Below are 22168 nucleotides of genomic sequence, written 5' to 3'. Positions count from 1 at the left end.
ATCACATTGCCAAATCTAAAACCTTCTTTTTCTTTCTCATATTTAATATATTTTCCAAGTAAACTTATCAAATTATGATGTGACTAAATGAAATGAGAGAGGTGCTTAAAATAAAATCATAGATCGATAAATCGTATATTTTTATTTTAATTCCAAAAATTTTTGTCCTTTGTAACAAACTCTGGTAATAAAAAGAGCAAAAATGACACCACTTGTGTATAAGAAACCGAAACGATCAATAGGTCCTCCAAAGTCACCGTTTTTTAGTATGTACAAAGGCGACGAACGATATTCCCCACCCAAAAGAGGGCGGCTTAACGACAAAAATATTTCACACGTCTTGTGATAAATTGATAAAAAAAAACAGATATAAATGCAGTTAAATATTACAATCACAGCAGCAAAGGTGTCGCAGAATTGGTTTTCGAGCCTCTCTCTCATCACAACATGCACTGGCATTACGGTTAAGAAATCCTCAGAACGCATGCACGATTGACTCCGACTGACACTCGCAATTGCTCTCATTACAAAATCGTCGCTAATAATTTACTTGCTCCGGTCCGCAATTCTTACGCACTAAATAACTAAACGTGAATATTTCTAAACTGCAAGGAGTCTCTGAGCATTTCTCATATTTCATTACATTATCAACTGTGTGGGTGTGCATAAATTTGCTTTAAAGCTCGACAAGTGGACAGAAATCCGAGCGCGGCCGGTTTAGCCCTTCTTGATTCGGAGGCCGAGCACGCAGAGGGCCAGCAGCGCCATGATCCAGATGATGGTGGCCACAAAGCCCTCGTACACACCGGGCTCTTGAATGCCCCAACCCTTGGTCATGATGTTCCTCATCGAGTCCGTCGACCTGGTCAGTGGCAGCTGCAGTGAGAACAACCGAAGGCCGGTCGGCATTCCCTCTAAGGGCCACACGATACCTATAAAGAAAATAAAATTAGAAAATTTTTACATGACAATTTCAAAGGAAAAATAGGTTAGTCGTAAACATATAAACCTTGAAGTTTCCTCGACAAAAAAATCATTTCGATTTGAGGAGAAAATGTATTCATGACTTGATAAATTCATCGGAAAAATCAACACGATATTTAATTTAAAAAAGAAACCTGAGAAGCTCCATAGCTGATTTATCAATAAATAAATGGTGGATTGATCAGCAGCACTTAGAAACAGAGATTGGTGAATAACTTCCATTTTAAATACGTATAGTTTTTTAATTATAAATATATTTGTAGACATTTATGAGCTTAAAAGTCAACATTAATTAAGGCTATAAGTGCGCTTTGGTCTGGCCAGTAATAAGAATGAAAATATACCAACGAAATTTTAGTTATAAGAAAATAAATTTTTTCTCTTCTATATATAATTTTTATATCATCCATTACTGAAGATTTAAAGGATATAAATCAAATTATACACACCACAAAGCAGAATCATTGGGTAGAAACTGCCAATAGATAAGTAGTTTGCCGCAGAAATGTTCTCACACACGATAGAGATCAGAAATCCTGCAAAACAAGAGACAAATTAAAATCATCCAGTCAACAAATAGTTGAAAAACGTTCATTTTTAAACGTCTTCACGATTTAATACTTGCTTGAAAAAAATATTTAACATTTACTGCTGTAGCTTTTGCAAGAACAAAATCATGTGATGCGTCAAAGAATCAAAAATTGTCACAATACCAAAACACATTCCGCAGAATCCTTGAAGGACCGTCAAGGATGTGAGCAAGAGAATTGATCCATTGCTTTCCATCCCGAAGAGAAAGAAGGACAGCAACAGGCATTCGATGGACTGCACAAACAGCACCAGCAGCTGCGTCAGCACGTGCGACAGCAAAATTTCTCCTGCCGTAATTCCTAAGGAGATGCAAAATTTAATTTGAGAGACTTCAATAATTCAAGTTTCAACGAATCACTGTCCAAAATTGCGGGCTTCCACTCAAAACGGGCATAAACCTTTTAGCTGTTGCTGAAAACTTGTACCACTACTTTTTGGAATTTTCAAACGAATATTGTTTCAACCAAATAAAAACTGAATTTACAAAAGATAAAACTGGGGGGTTTAAGGAGGATTAGTCTCGTGCACAAAAATGCTAATGAAATCTCAACAGAATAGATAAAAGTAAAAAATTCAGTTCAAATGCTCTCTAAAAACGTTCAAGGTGATTTTCCATCTATGAGAATTTTTAAACCATTTGAAGGAAAAATTAAAACGAATATAGAGGGCAAATTCATATCTACATTTTAGACTACGATTTAAATTATTTGACCTCCAAAATTGGCCATTTTAGAATTTCAGACGTGATTTTTAAATTCTAAAAATTAAATCTTACCTGTGACTAAAGCCCTGTCCCAAATGCCTTCGTGCACCTCAGATATCATGGTCGTGCAGGTGATACCAGTGCTGAGGAAGAACACAATTGTGAGGATGACCCCAGGCGCCATGAACATGGTGTAGCTTGGGTACTCGACGCCGTACACCGGTGGCTTGAACTGGATCGGAATCTCGCCATATTTGTGGTTCAACTCGCAATCGAACAGCAGTTCCCTGAAAAACGTCTTGTAGGCGTCCAGAATCTGTTTCTTCAACAACAGACTGATTTGTCGATCTGAAAAAGAATTGAATTATAATTCGATGATCTTTCCCTTTTTAAGGGGATGCCTCACCTGACATGTCAAGCCAGACACTGAGTTCACCCATTTCCAGGGCTAAATCGCTCGTGTCCTTCCCTTTTTCGTTCCTCTCCTCCAGGCCAACACTGAAGTTAGCTCCAAAGTGCAGCGTGCCCCACACGTCGCCCTTTCTTACGGCATCCTGAGCGCTTTTCACGTCCGAATAAAATCTCTGAAAAAGTCTAATGTCAGCAAAAACAGCTACGTGCTTAGTTTAATTTATGGCAAGACTCTTGGGAGAGAGTTTAAGTCGAATGAATACTCTTTAAAAATAAATTACCAGTAAAACACAGTAGAGCTATTTAAAAATATATTCAACTTAAACACAGCCGGAATTTTTCTCTTAAATTAGTCTGGAGAATGAACAATCGCAGACTAAAATATTTTCCTGAAGTCTAAAATTGGCCTCAAAGTGAAAGAAAAAAGTTGCTCGTGCCAACCTTTGTCACGAACTGCGGGTCAAGGGTGTCCAAAAACCGGCAGCTGAGTCTCGTCATGTTGCAGCCGGGCACAGACATGCCCATGCAGCGGTCGCTTTCCACGAAGAGTGGACCGCCTGTGTAGGAAGGCCCAGGTCCAGCCCGGTACCACGGCACCTCGTCGTTAACGATGGCGATCGGCAAGTGTCTCGGATCGTGTCCGATGGCAAGAAAGAATGCTCCTATCTGCAGGAGCGGAAATCCGAGGATGAACATCATCACTCTGGAAATCGGCCACAATTAGTAATGATTGGCGAATGAGCTCGGCGGTCAAATTTTACCCAAGATTCCTCCAATATCTGAGTATATTCTTTTTCAGCAGCGACTCCATTTTTCCTGCGATGGAGGCCCTATTTTTCAGCTGCCGTCTTTGTCCTGAGGGGATGTGCATATCGTCAGCCTGAAAACGAAATTATGTTTAGGAATGTTTTAAATGTGTTGCGTGTCGACGCGACTGATCGTACATTATTAGTCAAGGTTGCTGTTGAGGCAGTAGTTGTGTTTCTCTGCAAATTCATTCCTTGCTCATCCTGGTTGTGTGACACTACCTCCTGCAGCAGGCAGAACAGACATTACTTTAAATTTCTTATTGGGATTATTTAATTGGAAACTGGTTTATCAGGCTTTGGTGTCAGCCTGGGAAATTACAGAGTGTAATTTATCGTGCTGGAATTAAGAATTAATGGTCAGGTGCAGCTTAAATTAAGTCTGCTGAGGCTGAGGCCACGTCAGGCGATTTACTCTCAAATAAAAAGAGGAAAAGCCATTATAGAATCAATTCAATTCTTCAAGTACAATTTGCTTTTATTGCCTCGAGACAAAATTTTTAAAGAAACAATGGAGATATAATGACTAATCTCTGGATCGATCACAATTAACCCAAATGTGCTGGAGCGTGACGCATGCACACATCGCAATATGCAGTACGTGTTTGATGTCAACCTAAAAAATCGCATTAAAAATTCTGTGCGCCGCAGCACCAAGTAAAAAAGTCAATGCCAGCCGGCGTACTGCGAATTCACGTCTGCTTACTTATTTTGCGTGCATTCAAATGACTCGGCCATTTTCGCACCTTGCTGCTTTTTGCAGCCCCGGTACTTGTTCTGCGCGCCGAGTGCAATGAAAAGATCATTAAAATTGCCCGTCATTTCATCCGCTAACGATTGTGCTGAGCCGGCAGCTGACGCACGTTGCGAAATTTCGTAACATGATTGTGCTTCTTTTTATGGGACAAAAGCCAAACGTTGGGCAAAGAGAGCCTGATGCAAATATTTCCACGTTCCGGCTGCAACATGGCGCAGATTGAGCAAAATCTTGTTTCCTTAACCAGTGAAATTGAGCATATTAAATAAATTTTAGCATAAAGAAAGAGGGGAAACATATGAACCAGTTTCACTGCTAAATTAAAATTAAAGCTGAGTAACTTTTGAGGAATTTGAAACGATTTAATTAATTTCATATTGCAGCGGATGGTAATTTTGATATTCTTGTTGTTAAAAATTAAATTCAGATCAACCGGCACGGATAGCAATTTTACCTCAAGGTCCCATTTAGGATGAGCCTATAGAAATAATTAGAAATGAAGACCGAATTCCCAAGGCTACAATAAATCATGGCGCGAACAAAATTAATGGTCTCTGTTTTGACAGCGGTTCGTATTTTTTAGCCACACTCAACAATAGAGACGAGTTAAAAATTGTGCAACTTGATTAAAATAATTTCAGGATTTTGCTGCTACTAAAACAAATTAACAATTTAAACCAAAACCATCATTTGACTGGAGATAATTTTGAGTATTTTATTTTCCATAATCTTAAAACGCGCTCAAAATTAAATGCCAAAACATTATTAATTCAAATCACGAAGAAGATTAAGATTAAACTTAACTGGCGCAGTTGTTTTATAATATATTCAGCCCATAGATTGCTTAAAGTTGATTATTTTAGAAGCTGGTTTTTTACTCGTGACGTAAGAAGAGGCAATGTACTCACGAGACTGGCCCTTCGAATATTGTCCTGTTGGCGGTGGTGCTGAATTTGCAGTTGCTGGATGGCATTCCGCTGGTTGTTGGCCGTCTCGTCAGGGTCCTCGGCGTCGGCGACGACGTCCTGGTTGTTGCGGCCCTGCTTCCGGCTCAGCAGCAGGAACACATCCTCGAGGGTTCTGCAGCCGTACAAGACCAGCAGCTCGCTGGGCGCGTCTTCGGCCAAAAGGGTGCCGTTACGCATCAGTCCAATCTACAACAATGGCACACAAACGGCAAAGCTTAAATCACAAAGTAATGAGATGGTTTCTGTAAAAGTCAATTTATAGAATTTCGACAGGAAACAGTGAAAGTATTAGAACATCTTCTTTTAATAATATCTCTATTTTAGGAAACTATTTAGCTGTTTTTCAGACCATTTAATTCTAACCTCGGTTCAAAAACTTCGCACGGGTAACATGATTCGATCTGAGAAAAATGTGATAACATTAGCATCAAGGTAAACTGGGCGCAAACTTGCAAAGAGGAATGCCTCAGCATCAGCACGCAGCGTCCTATTAACTGGGGTCAAATTTGCAATTTTAAGTTTGGCAAAATAACCAATAAGCAAACAATTTAAAAATAAAGTGAGAAAAAAGTTGCTGAAAAATCATTATTAAATAAAATCCGTAAACTAATCCTTGAGGATTAAGTTTAAGGCAAAAAAGTGAACCCCAGGTATTGCATTGTAAAAATTTATTGGAAAATTTGCTGTAAAATAGTATACTTTTAATGTAAAGCACTACTGTGCTCCTACTTGAAATCTCAAGAAAAAGGTTTCCCCGAAATGTGACATATAATCCGTTTGATGAATCTCGACGAGAGAAATCAAAATCAGCCCAGCCATAAAAATATTGTCGGAAGCATATAATATTTTCGAAGTCTTCTTCTGATTCGTGTATCTATATCTTTAATTTTCAAGCAATAAACTCGATTGACTGTGGCCAACTAAAATCATTTTCATAAATCCACTTTAAACGGAGAAAAATGAATTTATGCATCACGCATAGCACTCATGAATATAATTTGCCTATCCCACAGTTGTTTCAAGATTATTTTACTCTTATTTTAATTGTCACGCTACTTGAGTAACGAATGCTCTAACTTTTTCCTCGATCTTTTCGTTTCATATAGTGGGGGATCATTTGTGCAGGGGCAAGGCAATGACCAGCAAGCAGCTTTTTTACATGGTTTTCCCGGCGGACGTGCCAAACCGTGCAGAGAAGCATGTAAAGACGAGGTGCGCATTTATTTCCACCAAGTCATCATCATCATCATCATCAACACCAGTTCTCTTTTTGCATTCACAAGGAGCCCTGCCAGCGAGCGTCATCGCGGAACAAAAACAAAATTGCACAGTCGGATGATGAACACCTGCGTAGGCCAGCAATTGGGGACCCGTTTTGATGCAAGTCAGCAGCAAATTGCTCTTCTGTGCAGTCGAGCTTTTCTCTCCCGTTTTCGTCATTCTTTAATCAAATTCTATGACGCAAATGCGACAAGATCAGTTTTTAAAGTTTTGAAAGTGAGGTCACGATTCGTGAGTCCTCTGTTTCGTGATATTTTGGAGAGAGACAACATCAACTTGATGCCAAGTTAAGTCATCAAGACGTAACGAGGGGAAAATCGAGATCTTTTGGAGTTGGAATAAAAAGTCTGTAATTGGTTCTTCTTTCCATTAAATTTTGATTCATGGAGTACTTGAAATCAACTACCATGCTCAAAACCATCGATTTATTTCTAGTAAATAGCCAAAACTGTTGATCATCATCACACAAATTGCAGATTTTTAGCAAGTTTCCCAACGGCGCTTAGATGGTCCAGCTTAAAGTGGAATGATAGTGATTTTTTTATTTTAAAAAATGAAATTTCATGTTGAGTTAACCCTAACTGACCTATTTTTTCCATGTACTTCTGACCAAAAGTGCCCCAAAATCTAATTTTTCGAATTTTACCGGTTACGCCCTCTTTTTTTAGCATAGGAAATTAATTGCTTCCGGGGTGAGAAAATTTATGAAAATTTAACAGTGAGAAAATAAAAAATAGTGCTTTTGAGTCTTGAAAGAAATTTTTTATTTTTTCAAAAATTGCAGATTTTCAAAAGGGGTCTGTGTTTGGCTTCATTAAAATTCACTAGTTCATAGTAGCTTTAAATACTGCCTAAATTCTGAAAGCTGATTAAATTTCCAGTTTTTCCCCACTCAGCAAAATTTTCTCAAATTCACCATTTTAGAAAAAAAATCGTCTGAATATTTCAGCTGGCCGTTAAAGAACGTTTAAAATTTTTTTGGGAAAAATCAAAATACCCAAAATTAAGTTAATTTATTCAAGAATCATCTCAGAAAAAAATGTTTCTTTTAATTTAATAATTTAAATGATTTTCAGAGGCAAACTCGGACCCTTATGGCTATCAGAGACTGCGTATAATATAAATAAATTTTTTATTGATTTTCAAGGAAAGATTCATTTGCTACCATGTGCGAAAATTTCAAATTTTTCTGATAATGAAAACGTAATTAAAATGATAATTGAGTTGCGCGCCGGCTACCTTCTGTAATGCAACCAGAAGCGACGGCATGAAACGCCCCCCTCTGTTGGCCAGCAGCGCTGGGCGCTGACCAATCAGATTGTTTTTGCCAATTTTCTCCGAAATTTACAGTGCTGCACTATGTTTTCTCACATGATTTGGAATCCTCTCATCGAGATCTATCGGATAGCCAGAGTCTTTTTTTGGGGAAATGCGGAATTTCAGAGTAAATCGCGATTACACAATTCCGTTGAAAATTCTCCATTTAAAACAATGCTAAGTTTGAGGCCGATTTTCTCGAAAATTTACAGTGCTGCCTATGTATTTTTTTAACTGTACATGATTTTTAGGACCCAATCTGTATGTGTGTTAAAGGATTTTGCGGGGAAATCCACTATCATTCCTCCTTAAATGATAGTTTGAAAAAGTAACTGTCAATAATCGTTCTCGATTTTTCATAATTATTTAACTTACACAAAATTCAAATAGGGAGAAACGGACTTCATCATCGTTGCTTACAAGGGTTGAAGCCTGTTTCTCTATCATAATATGGAACAAACTACCTCGAGTATTGACCTCTTAAGAAAAAATAGGGATGATTTCTTATGTAAAGTTGAATTCTATTTTCGAAAATAGCGTATGTCCTCTTGCATTTTCAAGGGTTAAAATTTTTAACGTGGTTGTCGTGGCTTTCAAAAACAAAAAAGAGTTAGATGTAGTTTTTGCGTATATAGAGTTCATATGGTTTAAAAATTGCGATAGTTTCGGATGGTTTATGAATACATAGAATTGGGGGTCTTGTTCAAATAACTTTAACCGTGACTCTGAAATTAACTAACCATTTACATTATTTTATCATCATGATTTCCAGATAAAAATTGAGATTTCTCAAAAATCAACTCACTACTGAAATAATTGAGCAGATATGCAAAAGAAGAACAGCCATGAGCAATTTAAAAAAAGAAAAAACAAGCGATGAACGGATTGAAAAGTTTAATTAGTTAAAATTAAATGAAGGTTCCCCGGTGCATATTTCTGTGTCTCTACAACTTTAATCTTTTTAAATTGTGGCATAAATTCAATGAAAATTTTGTGGTGGATATTAAAAGTACTATTTTTTGTTCAAATTAAAAAGCAGTCAAGTAGTTAATACTCATTTTAGGATCCACCTCATTAATGACCTCAGTTTCCTCCTGGACCAACTTTGTGTACGATTTCTCGCGTTTCCGTGGCTGAAAGACATACAGTCAATACAGCTGATGAAGGTTCGCATTTTCACTGGTGAGAAATCAGGCAAACGTCCTTGAAAACGCGGACACGAAAATCGGCGCCGCGTCTCCCTGTCCATACGATTTCTTTTCCATGAATGAGCGCGCGAAGGACGATCGCAACCTTGGATGCGTATTACCGATCTTACGTAAAAGCAAATACAGCCCAGCATTTGTGTATTATGTATTTCGGCCGGTGAAATGCCGCTGATGCGTGAGTGCGAGTGAGCCGTGGTGCAGCCGCACTCACTCAGCAGCCGAAACCAGTTCTCGGGTCTGCAGGAAAGTGGGTTAGCTACGAAAATCTTGGTCATGCCTCTGGCGTGTGACATAACAAAACACATTCACTCGCCAAGCTAGCCTTTTAGCTGCTTCGGTATAAATAAGTAAATAAATGCCAGCGTCGCACGCTCTGTTATCTAACAGAGCAATGCTTTTCATTCAGCAAACGCGACCGCAAAATTTTAAAAAGGTCAAATTAGCAGGCATTCGAAGGATGAATGTCAGGGAAAATTGCATCAAATGATGTTTTTTACACTGCAAACGGGTTCAGCTATTGAGACAAATGTTCCCTGGCAGTACTGAAAACAACTGGAAAATTTGTAACACAGCTTTTGTGCTGAAGAAATGGCTATCACTACATACTGTCGTCTCCTTCAAATTCATTTCATAACTAGGAGTTTCCCCGTCATGAGGAATAAACCTTTAGATTGACCTCGTCGAGAGTAATCAATATATGCGATTAATAAATGGTAAACAGTGCCAAAAGTGCAGTGATTTTGTAAAAAAAGGGCAAACTGATTTTTCATTATGGCCTCTGTGAGTTTGATTGTTTTAAAATTAAGATTAATCGAGGAATAAGTTTTCACGCAAATCAAAACTATCCATTACTTCTTAAAAGGAAGGATTTAGAATAGATTTTTCGGAAATAATGATAACTTTGACCTTTGACATGATCTGCGTTTGCAACAATTTAATTCCAACGACTCACTTTCCCCTTCTATGTATAGATTTATTTATAGCAAAGACTTTCCAGAATCATTTATCCACATAACACACTGGTATGAGTTTATATTTTTAAAAAAACACACTTTGACTTCAAGGAAATATTTTTGTCCATTCTGCATGACATGCAAATTTACTTTCCTATAAAATACCACAGCAGTTATTCTCTTCAAAAAGAGCGTTTTTCCCCAATGGAGAGGAAATATCGGCTGACTGAGCGGCATGCCTGGCGTTTATTTATTACACAAATGCCGGCGGCGTGATATAAATACCGGGAATCGTAAATGAAGCTGCTGCTGGCTGAATGAAATGGAAAGTTATTGCAGTAGGGTTGTGCACGCATCTGCTGTAATGCGCACGCCTGCACCTTTTATTAACTCGATTTGTCAGGCTTGATGGTGCGAGCGCCGCAACACTACACATTTTAAGAGTCGTTGGCGAAACAGCCATTGTCTCGCCGTGAGACTTTCATCAAAATTAATTTTCATTTTAATTCGTTTGCTCACTGGTGGAAAACGACGTTTAAGCATTGTGCAAAATGTCGACAGAGAAAGGCTGTGATCTATTCGGTCATGTTCACCTTAAAAGGACAGAATAATGCTCCACGAAGAGAGTGATGATGATAATTGGCTAACCTACCTGAAAACTAAAACATTGCGGAAGGAGTTAGCGGATTCCTGCATTGCTTTCTGGGGTGTTTTTATTTTTAAATTACGGAGCAAGCTTGGATTATAACTGATATAAAAATAACAAGTGAAAAAATAAATTATAGAAGGCAAGGGAAAATTCTAGGGTAGAACTGCAACAAGGGTAGAGGAAAAATTGTTAACTTAATTGTTTGCGGTCGATTTGGCTGTATTAAAAAATATAGATAGAATTTCATAAATTTTCTCTACCAATCTCCAAAGTTAACGAATTTTAATCAATTTTCTGCCATTTGTAAAATAGGTAATAATTCCGAGTTATTATCGTGTACTCTATAAAGATGATTACACCTGATAAAATATTTTATTGATTTTTCATTATTTTGAGTTTCAAAAGTCACTATTAAATTCAAATATCAAGATTTCTTGTGAAAATATGACTTTCATTGTATATAAACAATCAATTGCTATAATATGGCACTAATAATATTATACTAATTTGAAAAATCGGCTTCATGGGAGTTGAATCCTTAAAAAGATTTGACTGCGTTGCAGTGAAGTGCGGGGCCGAAGGAGAGAGCTTTGTCTCTCTCCGCCGAATTGGCACATTAAGTAGCAGCACCTTGAGGACCCTGACAGGATCGCGCCGGGCGAGCCCACAGCATCACACCGAGTTCAAGGTTTGCTGCTTTCATAATAATTGTTGCACAGCGAGTCTCTTTTTGTCTGGCCGCCAGAGACCAAAATCAAAGCGAGAAAGGCCGCGTGCTATCAAAGCGTTTGCGAAAACCATTTTTGACACCTTCGATTGTCTTGATCGAAAAGGAAAAGTCACCGTCGCAGCTGAGGACGAAACGAATTTCTATATTTATTTATTTGTTAGAGTACTCACAGTGCCTGCTTGGCGAGCCTCTTCAATGTAGTGCGTCGTGATGATTACTGTCTTGTTTCCAGTCTGTGTAATGTACATTAGATGATCCCAGATCCTGCAGAACAACCAGCAACACAACCAGTCAATAAAATTTCTTCATTTAATTTTTATAGCAATGCAAGCTACTGTCACAATTTTGTTTAGGAGAAAAAAATTACGAATTGTACCAATTTAAATTTGCCTGAATTAATTCCAAATTTCTATCAAGCAAATAGTTAAAATGCAGTCTTCCATTTTGTTTTTTTACAATCCTTCAGGTTAAATTGAACAATTACAATAATTAGCATCTGTATATGAGCTTTTACAAGTTGTTTGTTTAAAGATAAAAATAGAATAAAGTCTTGCCCAATGAGCACTCAGGTCTCGTTAAGAAGGTCAAATAAAAGGTTTGAAGTTGCCAAGTAGTGCTCCAAACGCTATCGTACAAAAAGGGGACAAAGCCGTTTACTGTTAAAGGTATGATATATTAAATTTTGCAAAATATTTCTCTTGAGCAGTACATTAGTCATTCTAATTTTAAAATTTGAAGCAGTCCCTCTTAGAAAATAACAGGATCTCTCAGAAAAGACGCTAAAAGTTTCATAAAAGAAACGGTGGGTAAGGTTCAAGGCGCGACTTTGATAATTTATCGTCTGCTCGGATCATCCACCAATTTATGCGCGAGAGGAGACCCACGAATAAAGCACGTGCCTTTGCCGGAGAACAGGATCCACGCCGACTGTGGGTTCATCCAGAATGAGCAATTCGGGGTCGTGCAACAGGGCCGCTGCGAAAGACACTCGTCTCTGTTGGCCGCCGCTAAAATCACACGAATATGCCGGTTACAAACTGAAATACGACGAGAATCATGAATATAGAATATAAATGCACGTTTGAAATCGAACCAAAGGCCAAAATCTCTCCAGAGAAAACACAACTAAGATCAGAATAGAAATATTAATTCAAATTTAATAAAATAACCAAACATAATAAACAATAGAGTGCAGTCAGTTGATTTGATAAATGTTTTTAAAAATATAGATATATTGTGAGAAAAATGCATGATGAAGTTGGATCATCTGATAAATGAGGAACACTAAAATTTTACAACAGACAAGACAAACACTCGTTTTTGCTTTGGTGGCTTGAGACAGGGTCAAATTATATCACAGTAAAAGAAACAGTGGAAATTACCTTAAATTGATGACCAGTCTGTCGTCTGGCGGTAATTCCAGCATCCTGTGCAGAAAAACCGCCCTCTCCTCGACTTCCGCGTTGGACATGCCGAAGATTTTACCAAAATAAAACATGGTGTCTCTGATGGAGAAGTCGCCGAACAAGGCGATATCCTGCGAACAATACACATATAATTATTTAATGCACATTACTTAAGATAAATGTAGGAACAATTATTATTGCAGTTAATGACATGCAGGAAATTCGTATGCGCATAACGAACATTGAATTGGCCGTTGTCATGTGTGCGTTTTGCTTACCACGCATTTTCTTGAACAATAAGGAAGCGATTAACACGCGAGTGGTATATTTATTCTTGCAACTCAAGCAAAAGCGAAAATGAGAAAAGATCTGGTTGTAGGCTAATCCAGCCTTGGAATTCTTCGCCGTTGCCTGAGCAATCTTCTGGTGGAGGAGATGCAATTATGTTACGCCAAAGAGATGGATGGTTCAAAATACGCATAATAAATACATGAACGCGTGATTTCGCTCTCTCAAGGCCGATCGCGACGCGGGAATGAAAGCTTTAAATTAGACGACGGACCTGTTTCTTTCACATCTGGTATTTATTTAAACCGCAAATTGTGATCGTAATGTCTCATACATATTATCAGAGCTACACAGGAATATTTCTAGAAGCATATATAAAAAATTGTTCATTATGACGATTGAATAAAATTGAAAAGTTTAACGAGGATGAATATTTTTTATTTGTAGGAGCACGTGTTGGTCATGAATTTTCCCCCTAATAAATCTTATGTTGGATAGTTAATTTGGTTTTCGTCATAATTTTTTCGTAAGATCGTTAAAAAGGTAAATTTATCGGCAAGCATTACATTATTTGATAAATCTCTTTCAGATTAAATTGGCCATATTTAGATTCAATTTCAAAATATTAGCTCAATTCATTCTTTTTGTTTACTTTGTTTAACGCAAAAATACTTCAAACAGGACTAGCAGTTCAAACAATTAAAAACAAAACAAAAATGGCTGAGCAATAAAACATTAATCCTCTGGGATAGTAAAAAAGAAGCTGGACAGTGCCTTAAGGAAACAAGTCGACAAAAAACTTCACAGTCTGATGGGTTTATTACGTGTCTGGAGTTTGGGCTTACGTCATCTAATAAATTTTCATTTTTAGTCTAGCAATTTTTATCCTGCAATTTCTCAGTCAGAGAATGTTTGTTCTTTATTTATGTACCCTGCTCAAGATCAATAATAATTATGGAATTGTTGCAACTGATTTATTTGCCCTCAACGTAATGAACAAAATACAATTTTGGAGCTATTGCATTATTAATTGGTTTACAATTTTAAACATAAGACGAGAATTTGTTTACCGACTCTCAACTAAATTTCTTTGTGCTTTGCATGACTTAACCGACAATTTAAGCAAAGGATGATGTGAAGTTAATAGCAAATCTTTTTCCTAACAAAACGTAATAGAGCTATTTGCAGTTCAGATCAATTAATACATGTTTTTTTTTGCCTGATCAGATTTCTTCCTCGTGGCGGCATCAAATTAAACTGTTGCTAAATTGATTCCCTAGCATTAAAATAAATTAGCGATTTCCGAGGCTTTATATAGCAGCAGCAGCAGCGCGCGCGCGTTCCTTCGTCCGCGCCTCAACACGTAATGTGTGCGAGTGTTTCGTAACACAGGCTCGCCAAGAGAAGTTGTGGGATGAGAGCGCGCGGCGCGATTTTAAGCATGAAAACGAAAAACTTTCTCCTTGCCGCGATCCACTCTGCCTGCCTGCGCAGAGATGCTGCCTGCACGCTGTGCAAATAGGCCCTAGAAATAAATGAAAAAAATACACACACTACTCTTTTGCCATCATCGCACTTTATTGCACACTCAGACGTTTCCTACTCGATTCAAGTGCAGTGCAAGTGCGCCGCGCGAGTGGCTCTTTCAATTTGCAAAGATTTCACCTCTGCAAGGAGGAAAATTTATGAGTTTGGATGTGCGCGTTCATATTTTTACTTCTCTCGTTATGCAAATTAAAATGCTGACGAGTCACTTGTGCAAATTTGGCTTCTTCCTTAGATTTTTTGCGGACCATTTGTTCATTTGGATTCTTTGGGTAAAGGATATTTGCACTCTAAAGGTGTTAACCACTTTATCTACTTGCTGGGACAATTCCTTCCTCAAATATCCGAATTAGGAAAAATTTCGTTGAAACATGGGTGTGAGCAAAACACAGTTTTTTTATGTATTGCAAATGTCAAGGGGGTATTGATCAATTTTAACACATTTTATGCGACTTTTAAGGTTTACTTGTATGTTTGTCAGATTCAAACAAGACAAGAGCGTAACAACGCTTGGTTAAAGTTAGTAGCAAAATTAGGTACAGTAATAATGTTCGAATTCCATGTTATATGAAAATTTGAGAGGTGTTAAGGTGTTCCGGACATTTTTAATCAAGTGCGGCAAATTAAATTTCAAGATTTTAAATTCTTTATTGCTCCCATCAGCATTATCAACCAAAGTTTTGATACAATTCTTTAAAAAAATCCTCTCTTTTAGTTACTTCTTGTTTTATTTTTCCATTCAAGAAAATCGCGATAAGAAGGAAATGGTTCTAAAATTGGACTGAACAAGAAGTTTAACTAGGGCGTGGGATGAACATTCTGGAGGCAAAAGTTGCATTTTATTTTCTGATCCAAAAAATAATAATAATTGTATGCTTTTCTTCTCAAACGCGAGTGGAACAATCAGTCGTTGAGTAGGAATGGAATTCAGACGTCTCCATTTAAAAACCGCACTTCCTCAAACACTTGACCCAATTAACGAAATATTACGAATTTGTGTCCGAATTCACTCGGCTAATTTCACTTTTTACAGAGAGTCGTCGTCTCCACACTCGACGCGACCTTCCCGGCGTGAAATATATGCGTGTGCGAGTATAATTGATCATCTGCCCCATTACGAGACGCATTGTATGGCCAAGCGTTGCGAGTTTGCATTGCCGGAGAAAGTATGTGTGTGTGTGTGTGTGCTGTTAAAATGAGCAAGAGAGACACTCGCAGCGCGCCACTACATATACTGCTCCTATTTGGTATACAAAACAAACATGCCACCATCCAACAGTCATATTAATAAGCGTCCTTGACTATAAATGCAAATGGCGCGAGACAACAATTTTCGAATTTCGTTTTGATATTCCAACACTGACGCCTGCCAAAACCACTCAGCGAACGCGGTCAGCGTACATTCCTTTCGAGTGACCAGGGGCGGTGACAAAATTTAAATCAACTCTAGATTTAAATCCATTGTATGCAAATTTGAAATAATTAAATGTTTTTATACAGCGAAAATTAAAAATATCGCAACTACTGCAACTTGATGCTGTTTTAATTTTTTAATATTCAGAATAAATTATTTAGCTATAACATTTAGCTAACCAAATAAATACTCGCATAGATGGCGTGGATTTTCCTTTTTTTTTAATCATATTCCTTCTTTCAATAAAAAATGAATTGATTTAAAATTAAATTAGTAAAATTAAATTTTGAACCGATTTTTGTACTGACCTGAGGCATGTATCCGATTCTGGGTCCAGGCACGCCGCTGCCCACTGATCCAGGTCTGCCGCCGAGTATCCACACATCGCCGGACTTGAGTTTTCTCCTGCCCACGATGCATGTGAGCAGGGTAGTTTTGCCACAGCCGCTAGCGCCCAGCAGACCATATCTGCAACACGAGAGAGAGACTTGAACGAGGGAACAAGCCGGTAGCGATTCATTTTTTCGGTACTTTATACCAAAAATGTATTTACCGTGGCTCTGAGATATTATTGGTATTAAAATTGTTTTCGATCTTATTTTAAAATTATAGATCGTTTTCAATAAAACAAAACCCTTAAGCAAAAATTTAAATTAAGAATTATCAAGAGAAAATAATTATTCTGGTCGCGATTACCAAGCAATTTTTCTCAAGAGGAAATGATAACAATAAGCGTTTTGCAAGATTTCAGCTTGTGAAAATTTTCTCTGTTCATTTCTCGAATCGATCAACACGTCCTCGTTTCAACACAATTTGTTTTTATTTGCCAGTAACGGTCGTGGCTGTTGTGCACCGTTCCTAATTTGCGAAGACAAACTTCATTAATTAAAGAGAGAGGCGTCACTCACATGGCTCCGCGAGGCACCGTCATGTTGAGACGGTCGAGGATGACTTTGGGAGATTTGCTGCTACCATAGTACTTGTACGCCTCCCGCACGCTGACGGCCGCACCGCTCGGCGCCGACTGCATCTTGGCGCACAGGCGATTTGGCACTCAAATCTGCAACAAACACAAACAGGTTCAATAAATTGTGATTGAAAATTCAGTTTTCAAAGTTGCAGACGCTGAAAGGGTTCATGAGTAATGAAAATCCTATTTTATCAACGAATGGATATTTTAAATGTTTTCCCAGCAAATTGCTGTCTTTCCGTAGGCGACTTTAGCAAGCCAAATCTGGATATTTTAGACCGAATGCTTTTTAAAAATGAATGATCCACTGAGCTCGTTTTACTTCAGGTTTACAGAACAGAAGGTGGGAAAAAATTAACAAAATTATTGAACTATTTAATTTGTATATTGAATAAAGGCTTTGCTTGCGATTTTCTCAGGAAAGTAAACTTGCTGTTGTTGGGTTTTAATTACTTTTTAATATTTACTTTTGAAACACAAGTTGCAAATTAAGATAAATTAATATTTTAGTTCTAAATTATGTCCAAACAACGATGCGATAAGGCCATGTCTTGTAATTTTGAAAGATTTTAGGGTTTGTAAATTATTTTCTGCAAGCACCAGATTTAAATTAATGAAAAACTCTATTTAATATTATCTTTATTTTTTATGCAGCCATATAACATCTATAAAACTGTTTTGTAAGTCTTGGCTCGTATTTAACCATTCCTGAAATTTTGTTTTCCCTCAAAAGAATAGCTCGCATGAAGGGGAAAATTTACAATTTTATTTTTAATTCTATCACTAACGATTTTTCTGTTATATAGAACACGACCAGAGTAAGTTTGTTTTGCAATTTTGGAGCAACAATGTAACCTTTAAAGGTCTGAAACTTTTGTTTACACACTTTGCAGTAGTTTTGAAAGCATGAATTTTTCATTGAGGAAGAGCACGTGAGAAAGGGCAAAATTCTTGTCGACTTGACATGCTCTGCAGGAGTTGAGAAACAAAAAACAAGACCGCAACAGGCTATTAATAAATAAGCTTCCCATAAAGTGTTTGGCAGACAATATTCATTTAGCCTTGTTCCATTTTCAATCATATTCGAATATATATACGAATTATACCGAATGAATAATGAATTGTCACCCTCTACTTGCAAAATTATCACTTTGCTGCTTTTCAAGGCCTACATAAGCTTGCAAATTTTTGTTCTGCACGCTCATCAGCTCCGGCTAGAGCGTAAAAAATGGTGCAAAGACATCCGCTCAAGGTCCAGCGTCAGCACTCTTTTGTTGGGGAATGAGGCGAAGGAAAAAAGCGAAGTGTCAGAAAATCAAGCGAAGTAGATGCTGCGAAACGAATTCTCGCACGTCATACCTGAACAAACAGCACTATAGCTATTCGCGTCAAACGCCGTTCTGGGAAGTTCCTGTTCGTTTCATTCATTGAACTCTCTAATTTGTGAATCAAACGTGTTAACCGGCGTTGGTATTGCGTCAACAAAATTAATTTCAAAGTGACACATGCGACTTATTCAGACCTAATTTTGACTTTTACGGCGTCGAAAGTTCGGCAATAAACCGCTGTGAAGTGAAAATCTATAATTTGAATGCTGCTTTCAAGTTCGCGGCGCTCTCAAGATATGTTCGTTATTGTTGAGCGTGCCATAAAATTTCTCACTGTGTCTCGGCAGCGGTGGGAAATGTGCATTTCCGAGCCACTCTCTCGCAATACAGTGCATGAAAGCAAAATATGAAATGCAGCCTATTTTTTCTAATTTAGGTTCACGGCCGGAAAAGTGCTCGTTAAGGTGGCGATTCGAGCGGAAATTCGCAACTAATCGGAGGGGAACACATCACGAAGAGACTGGAGTTGAAACGTTGATATAAAGCTGGAGTGAGAATTTTTTAATTAAATTTGCAATTCTTAAAATTTGTTCTTGGGGCACGTTGGGGCAGTTAAAAATATAAAAACGATAGATTTTTGCTGGAATTATTTTTTTCTAACTGAAATGTTTGTCGTTTTTCTTCATGAAAGCTTAAAACAATCTTGACGGCAAGCAAAAAGGCACAAAATAATTAAAATGGAGTGAAATATCGGTTAAAAAGCCATTAAATTTCGGCGTACTTGCATATTTGGGGCCAAAACGAGCAGAACAAATTATTTTCCAATAAAAATGTTCAGTTTAACCATATTAAAATAAAATAATCCGTGCTCATCATAGAAACCACACGCATGCATTTCCTCTTTGCGAAGGAATTGCAGTGAAATATTGTGTGAGAAATAGCTTTCTCGGCGGCCGAGAGCAATTTCAGGTACACGCGCGCGCGGAGACTAATCCTAGGAACAAGCGGGGATTCTTCTCACCTGCTGCCTATGCCGCAAATTACCGCACAGCGCAGCAGCGAGATAGAAAGTACCCACACAATCAGCGGCGCAGGAATGGCGAACGCTCGGCATTCTCAATCCGATCAAATAGATTCGTTCGTCCTGCCCCGCTGCAGTGGCATTTGTTCCGACTGTGTGTTGTATTTGACACATCCCAGTCAGCCCGTCGTGGAGCTTGGCACCGCCAACTTCCGTGATTGTAAAAAAGGGCAATTTCTCACACGCTTCACAGGTTGACAACAATTCAGTCGAGAATCTAATAGACAGGCCACATTTTAAAGGAGATCAATTAGTTAAGGCATCAATTGATTTTTACTATTTTTATCTGAATAATTTTATTTATAAACTAATTTTGAATTTACAATCTTTATGCATAAATTGTAAACTATTTGTAAACTGCAAGTTTAGTGCTCTTTATTCTAAACAATAAGTTTTCAATATTGGAAATTGTTTTTTCAAGGCCAGAACACTAATTATATGGTACATAATTCTGTATAGCTTCTTCTTTCGTAACTGTAACAGCCTGTAAGCGTACTTTTGTTACTATCTTTTGTATTTCTGCATCAACCGATAAATTAAAAAGATAGCTTTATTTCTTGAATTATTTTAAATTGATGCAACCTGAATGACATCATGATGTGAAGGTGGCTTTTACGATGGTAAAAGATATTTCTGTTTTACTTCAATCTGATGATATACACAAAAATGAGGATTTTATAAATTAGCTAAGTAAATTTTGAATAAATTTACCGAAGGAGTAAATATAATTTTGCTGCAAATTTTGACCTCGAGCAGCAACTATAATTTCGCTTTGAATGGAAACTCATGCCAGAATAATTGAACTATAAGCAGAGTGACACGACGTGTTATTCCATCAAACTTGGCCAGCGTTCGAGTAGCCTGAAGGTAACCTTGATCAAGAAATATAAAGAAACGCTGTTCTGTCTGGAATACCAAATAACCCTCAATACTTCACAAGTCTAGCTCGGCCAATGCTGCAGACTTAGCAAGCAATGCCAATTTTCACAAGCCAACGCATTTAACAAATAAAATATTATTTTATTACTTTCGAGCCAGGGATTTTGGACCGAAATGGAGCTGTTAGGCCGCCTCTGCGCGAACCAAAACACGGCCTTTTCGATCATTTCCGCGTTCTCTCTCTCCGCGGACAACTCTTTATTTTCCGTCGCTGGCGTAACGCACACGTGCTTGACTGCATCGCGCGGTTTTCTGCTAGAAAACTAATTGTCGGTTTTCGACGAGTCGGCTTACACGCAAGACACAGAGCGAAAAATGCATCATTTATCATTTTGTTACACGGCTCAAGGACAAAACTCGCAAAATCGGTTTTTTAATGTACTTTATGGCCTACTTTAAACACGATGCGGCGAGAATTATCAAATCAAACTCCTATATAGGCTTAACAGTTTAAACGAAAAACTTCTGACGTTTAAAAATTTAGACATCGACTTGGAATAGTTTTTTGCCTTCATAATTTATTGATATAGTTACAAAATTCCGATGCCGCATTTATATTTTGCGAAAATTTTGCTGTTTGTTTAACCTGCTTCAAAACCCGTGGTGATCCTTGAATTATATTCTCAAAAACTGCAGAATAAGCAAAATTTTCTTGAAAAACAAATGCTGACCCCGTTTCCGCCTAGTTTTGTTCACCACAGCGATTAAAAAAGGCAAACACCACGATTTGTTTATGCGCCCGGGCCGGATGCATCTAGAAGCCACAGTCCTTTCTCGTGCGTAATAATCGTTCGTCAACAAAGCAAGGTGGATTCTCCACGGATCAAGTGACAGAGAGAAACCGAGATTGACACTATACGCACGCATTTTCGAGCTCTAATTGTAATCAAGTGTAGCCCTTTCCTATGGCATTATTTGTTACGTCAGGGAAGGTGTTACGCAGTCTTAGCGCGCGGCGGAGAGCGGCGAAAGTGCTCTCCAATGGGCCTTACAACAACAGCCGCCGCGGACACTCGCTCTCTATAAGCGGCTCGCGCGCGCGTATAATAATTTTAATTGCATCTGATATAAGGAAGCGGTGGCTATCCCGGCCGGTGACACACTTTTGCCCGATTTTCCCCTTCGGCCGAAGAATTCGGCCCGAAAATCACGCTCATATTCACTATTTATTTAAGTTTAAATTAAAATAAATTTATATTTGAAAACTCACCAGTTTTTTGGGTTATAATCCGCTAATTTTCGGGCCGCGCCGGGCACAACTGGCCGCTTGTGGTTGTTGCTGTTCTCGAGGGTGGCTCGGGGGATGGGCATGCGAGGGTGCTGCCTGTTCGCGCGGACAACGACAACTGCAAATTGCGGCGGCCTCCGCTTTCGGCCTGCACGGCTGCTTTCTGCTCCCCACCCTGCCTCCTCCACCTGCGCGTAAGGCACACGACGGCCGAGCTGCCGCTGCCACCGACGACGAGAGTTCCTTTGGAGCTGCAGCCGCGGAGGAGAGGATGTGGCGAAATAGCAGGAATCAGCAGAGCAGTGTCGAAAAGTTTAGCAGCCAGTTGCCAACCCGCCGGCTTCCTCCTTTTCATCAAGAGCTCATGAAAAACGCCGAAGAGGCGTCAGCAGTTCTTTGTCATTCAATCAGGACAATGTAGTTTCAATGCCAGTGCTATTAGACGGCAAAAAACTCATGTTCCGGGAAATTCAGCACTCTGGTGCTCAGTCCCTGGTAGGACCAATTTACAAGTTTTTTTTAAAGATGATTAAAAAGATTTATGTGGCTGAAAATATTGCCTCACACTTAATAACCCAAATTGCACTGGCAAAAGGAATCATCTAGATCTT

The 22168-nt window shown here is 38.3% G+C and overlaps 1 protein-coding gene across 1 annotated transcript; it reads right to left on the bottom strand.

Moving 5' to 3' along the window:
* Nucleotides 1-123: 123 nt before the first annotated feature.
* Nucleotides 124-21704, bottom strand: LOC135945026 (ABC transporter G family member 20-like). Its single transcript, XM_065492381.1, has 15 exons — nucleotides 21540-21704; nucleotides 16920-17071; nucleotides 16320-16479; nucleotides 12741-12895; nucleotides 12258-12365; nucleotides 11529-11622; nucleotides 5161-5406; nucleotides 3634-3720; nucleotides 3451-3569; nucleotides 3131-3392; nucleotides 2685-2862; nucleotides 2351-2626; nucleotides 1698-1874; nucleotides 1434-1520; nucleotides 124-932 (listed from the first exon to the last, which is right to left on the bottom strand). The coding sequence occupies exons 2-15, from the start codon at nucleotides 17039-17041 to the stop codon at nucleotides 718-720; spliced, it is 2286 nt and encodes a 761-aa protein (XP_065348453.1). The 5' UTR covers nucleotides 17042-17071; nucleotides 21540-21704; the 3' UTR covers nucleotides 124-717.
* Between the last annotated feature and the right edge of the window lie 464 nt (nucleotides 21705-22168).

The sequence above is a fragment of the Cloeon dipterum genome, chromosome X (genome assembly GCF_949628265.1).
Source record: "Cloeon dipterum chromosome X, ieCloDipt1.1, whole genome shotgun sequence".
NCBI classification, from domain to species: domain Eukaryota; kingdom Metazoa; phylum Arthropoda; class Insecta; order Ephemeroptera; family Baetidae; genus Cloeon; species Cloeon dipterum.
The sequence above is the reverse complement of the archived record's forward strand: the minus strand, read 5'-3'. Positions and strand labels throughout refer to the sequence as shown.

What these genes read in the sequence shown, in the direction of transcription:
- LOC135945026 (XM_065492381.1), bottom strand. Translation starts at nt 17,041, where the DNA reads ATGCAGTCGGCGCCGAGCGGTGCGGCCGTCAGCGTGCGGGAGGCGTAC. An exon ending in GAATCGGATACATGCCTCAG is followed by an intron (nt 12,896 to 16,319) that starts GTCAGTACAAAA and finishes TATTGTTCGCAG; the next exon opens with GATATCGCCTTGTTCGGCGA. An exon ending in ATTCTGCGGAATGTGTTTTG is followed by an intron (nt 1,521 to 1,697) that starts GTATTGTGACAA and finishes CTTGTTTTGCAG; the next exon opens with GATTTCTGATCTCTATCGTG.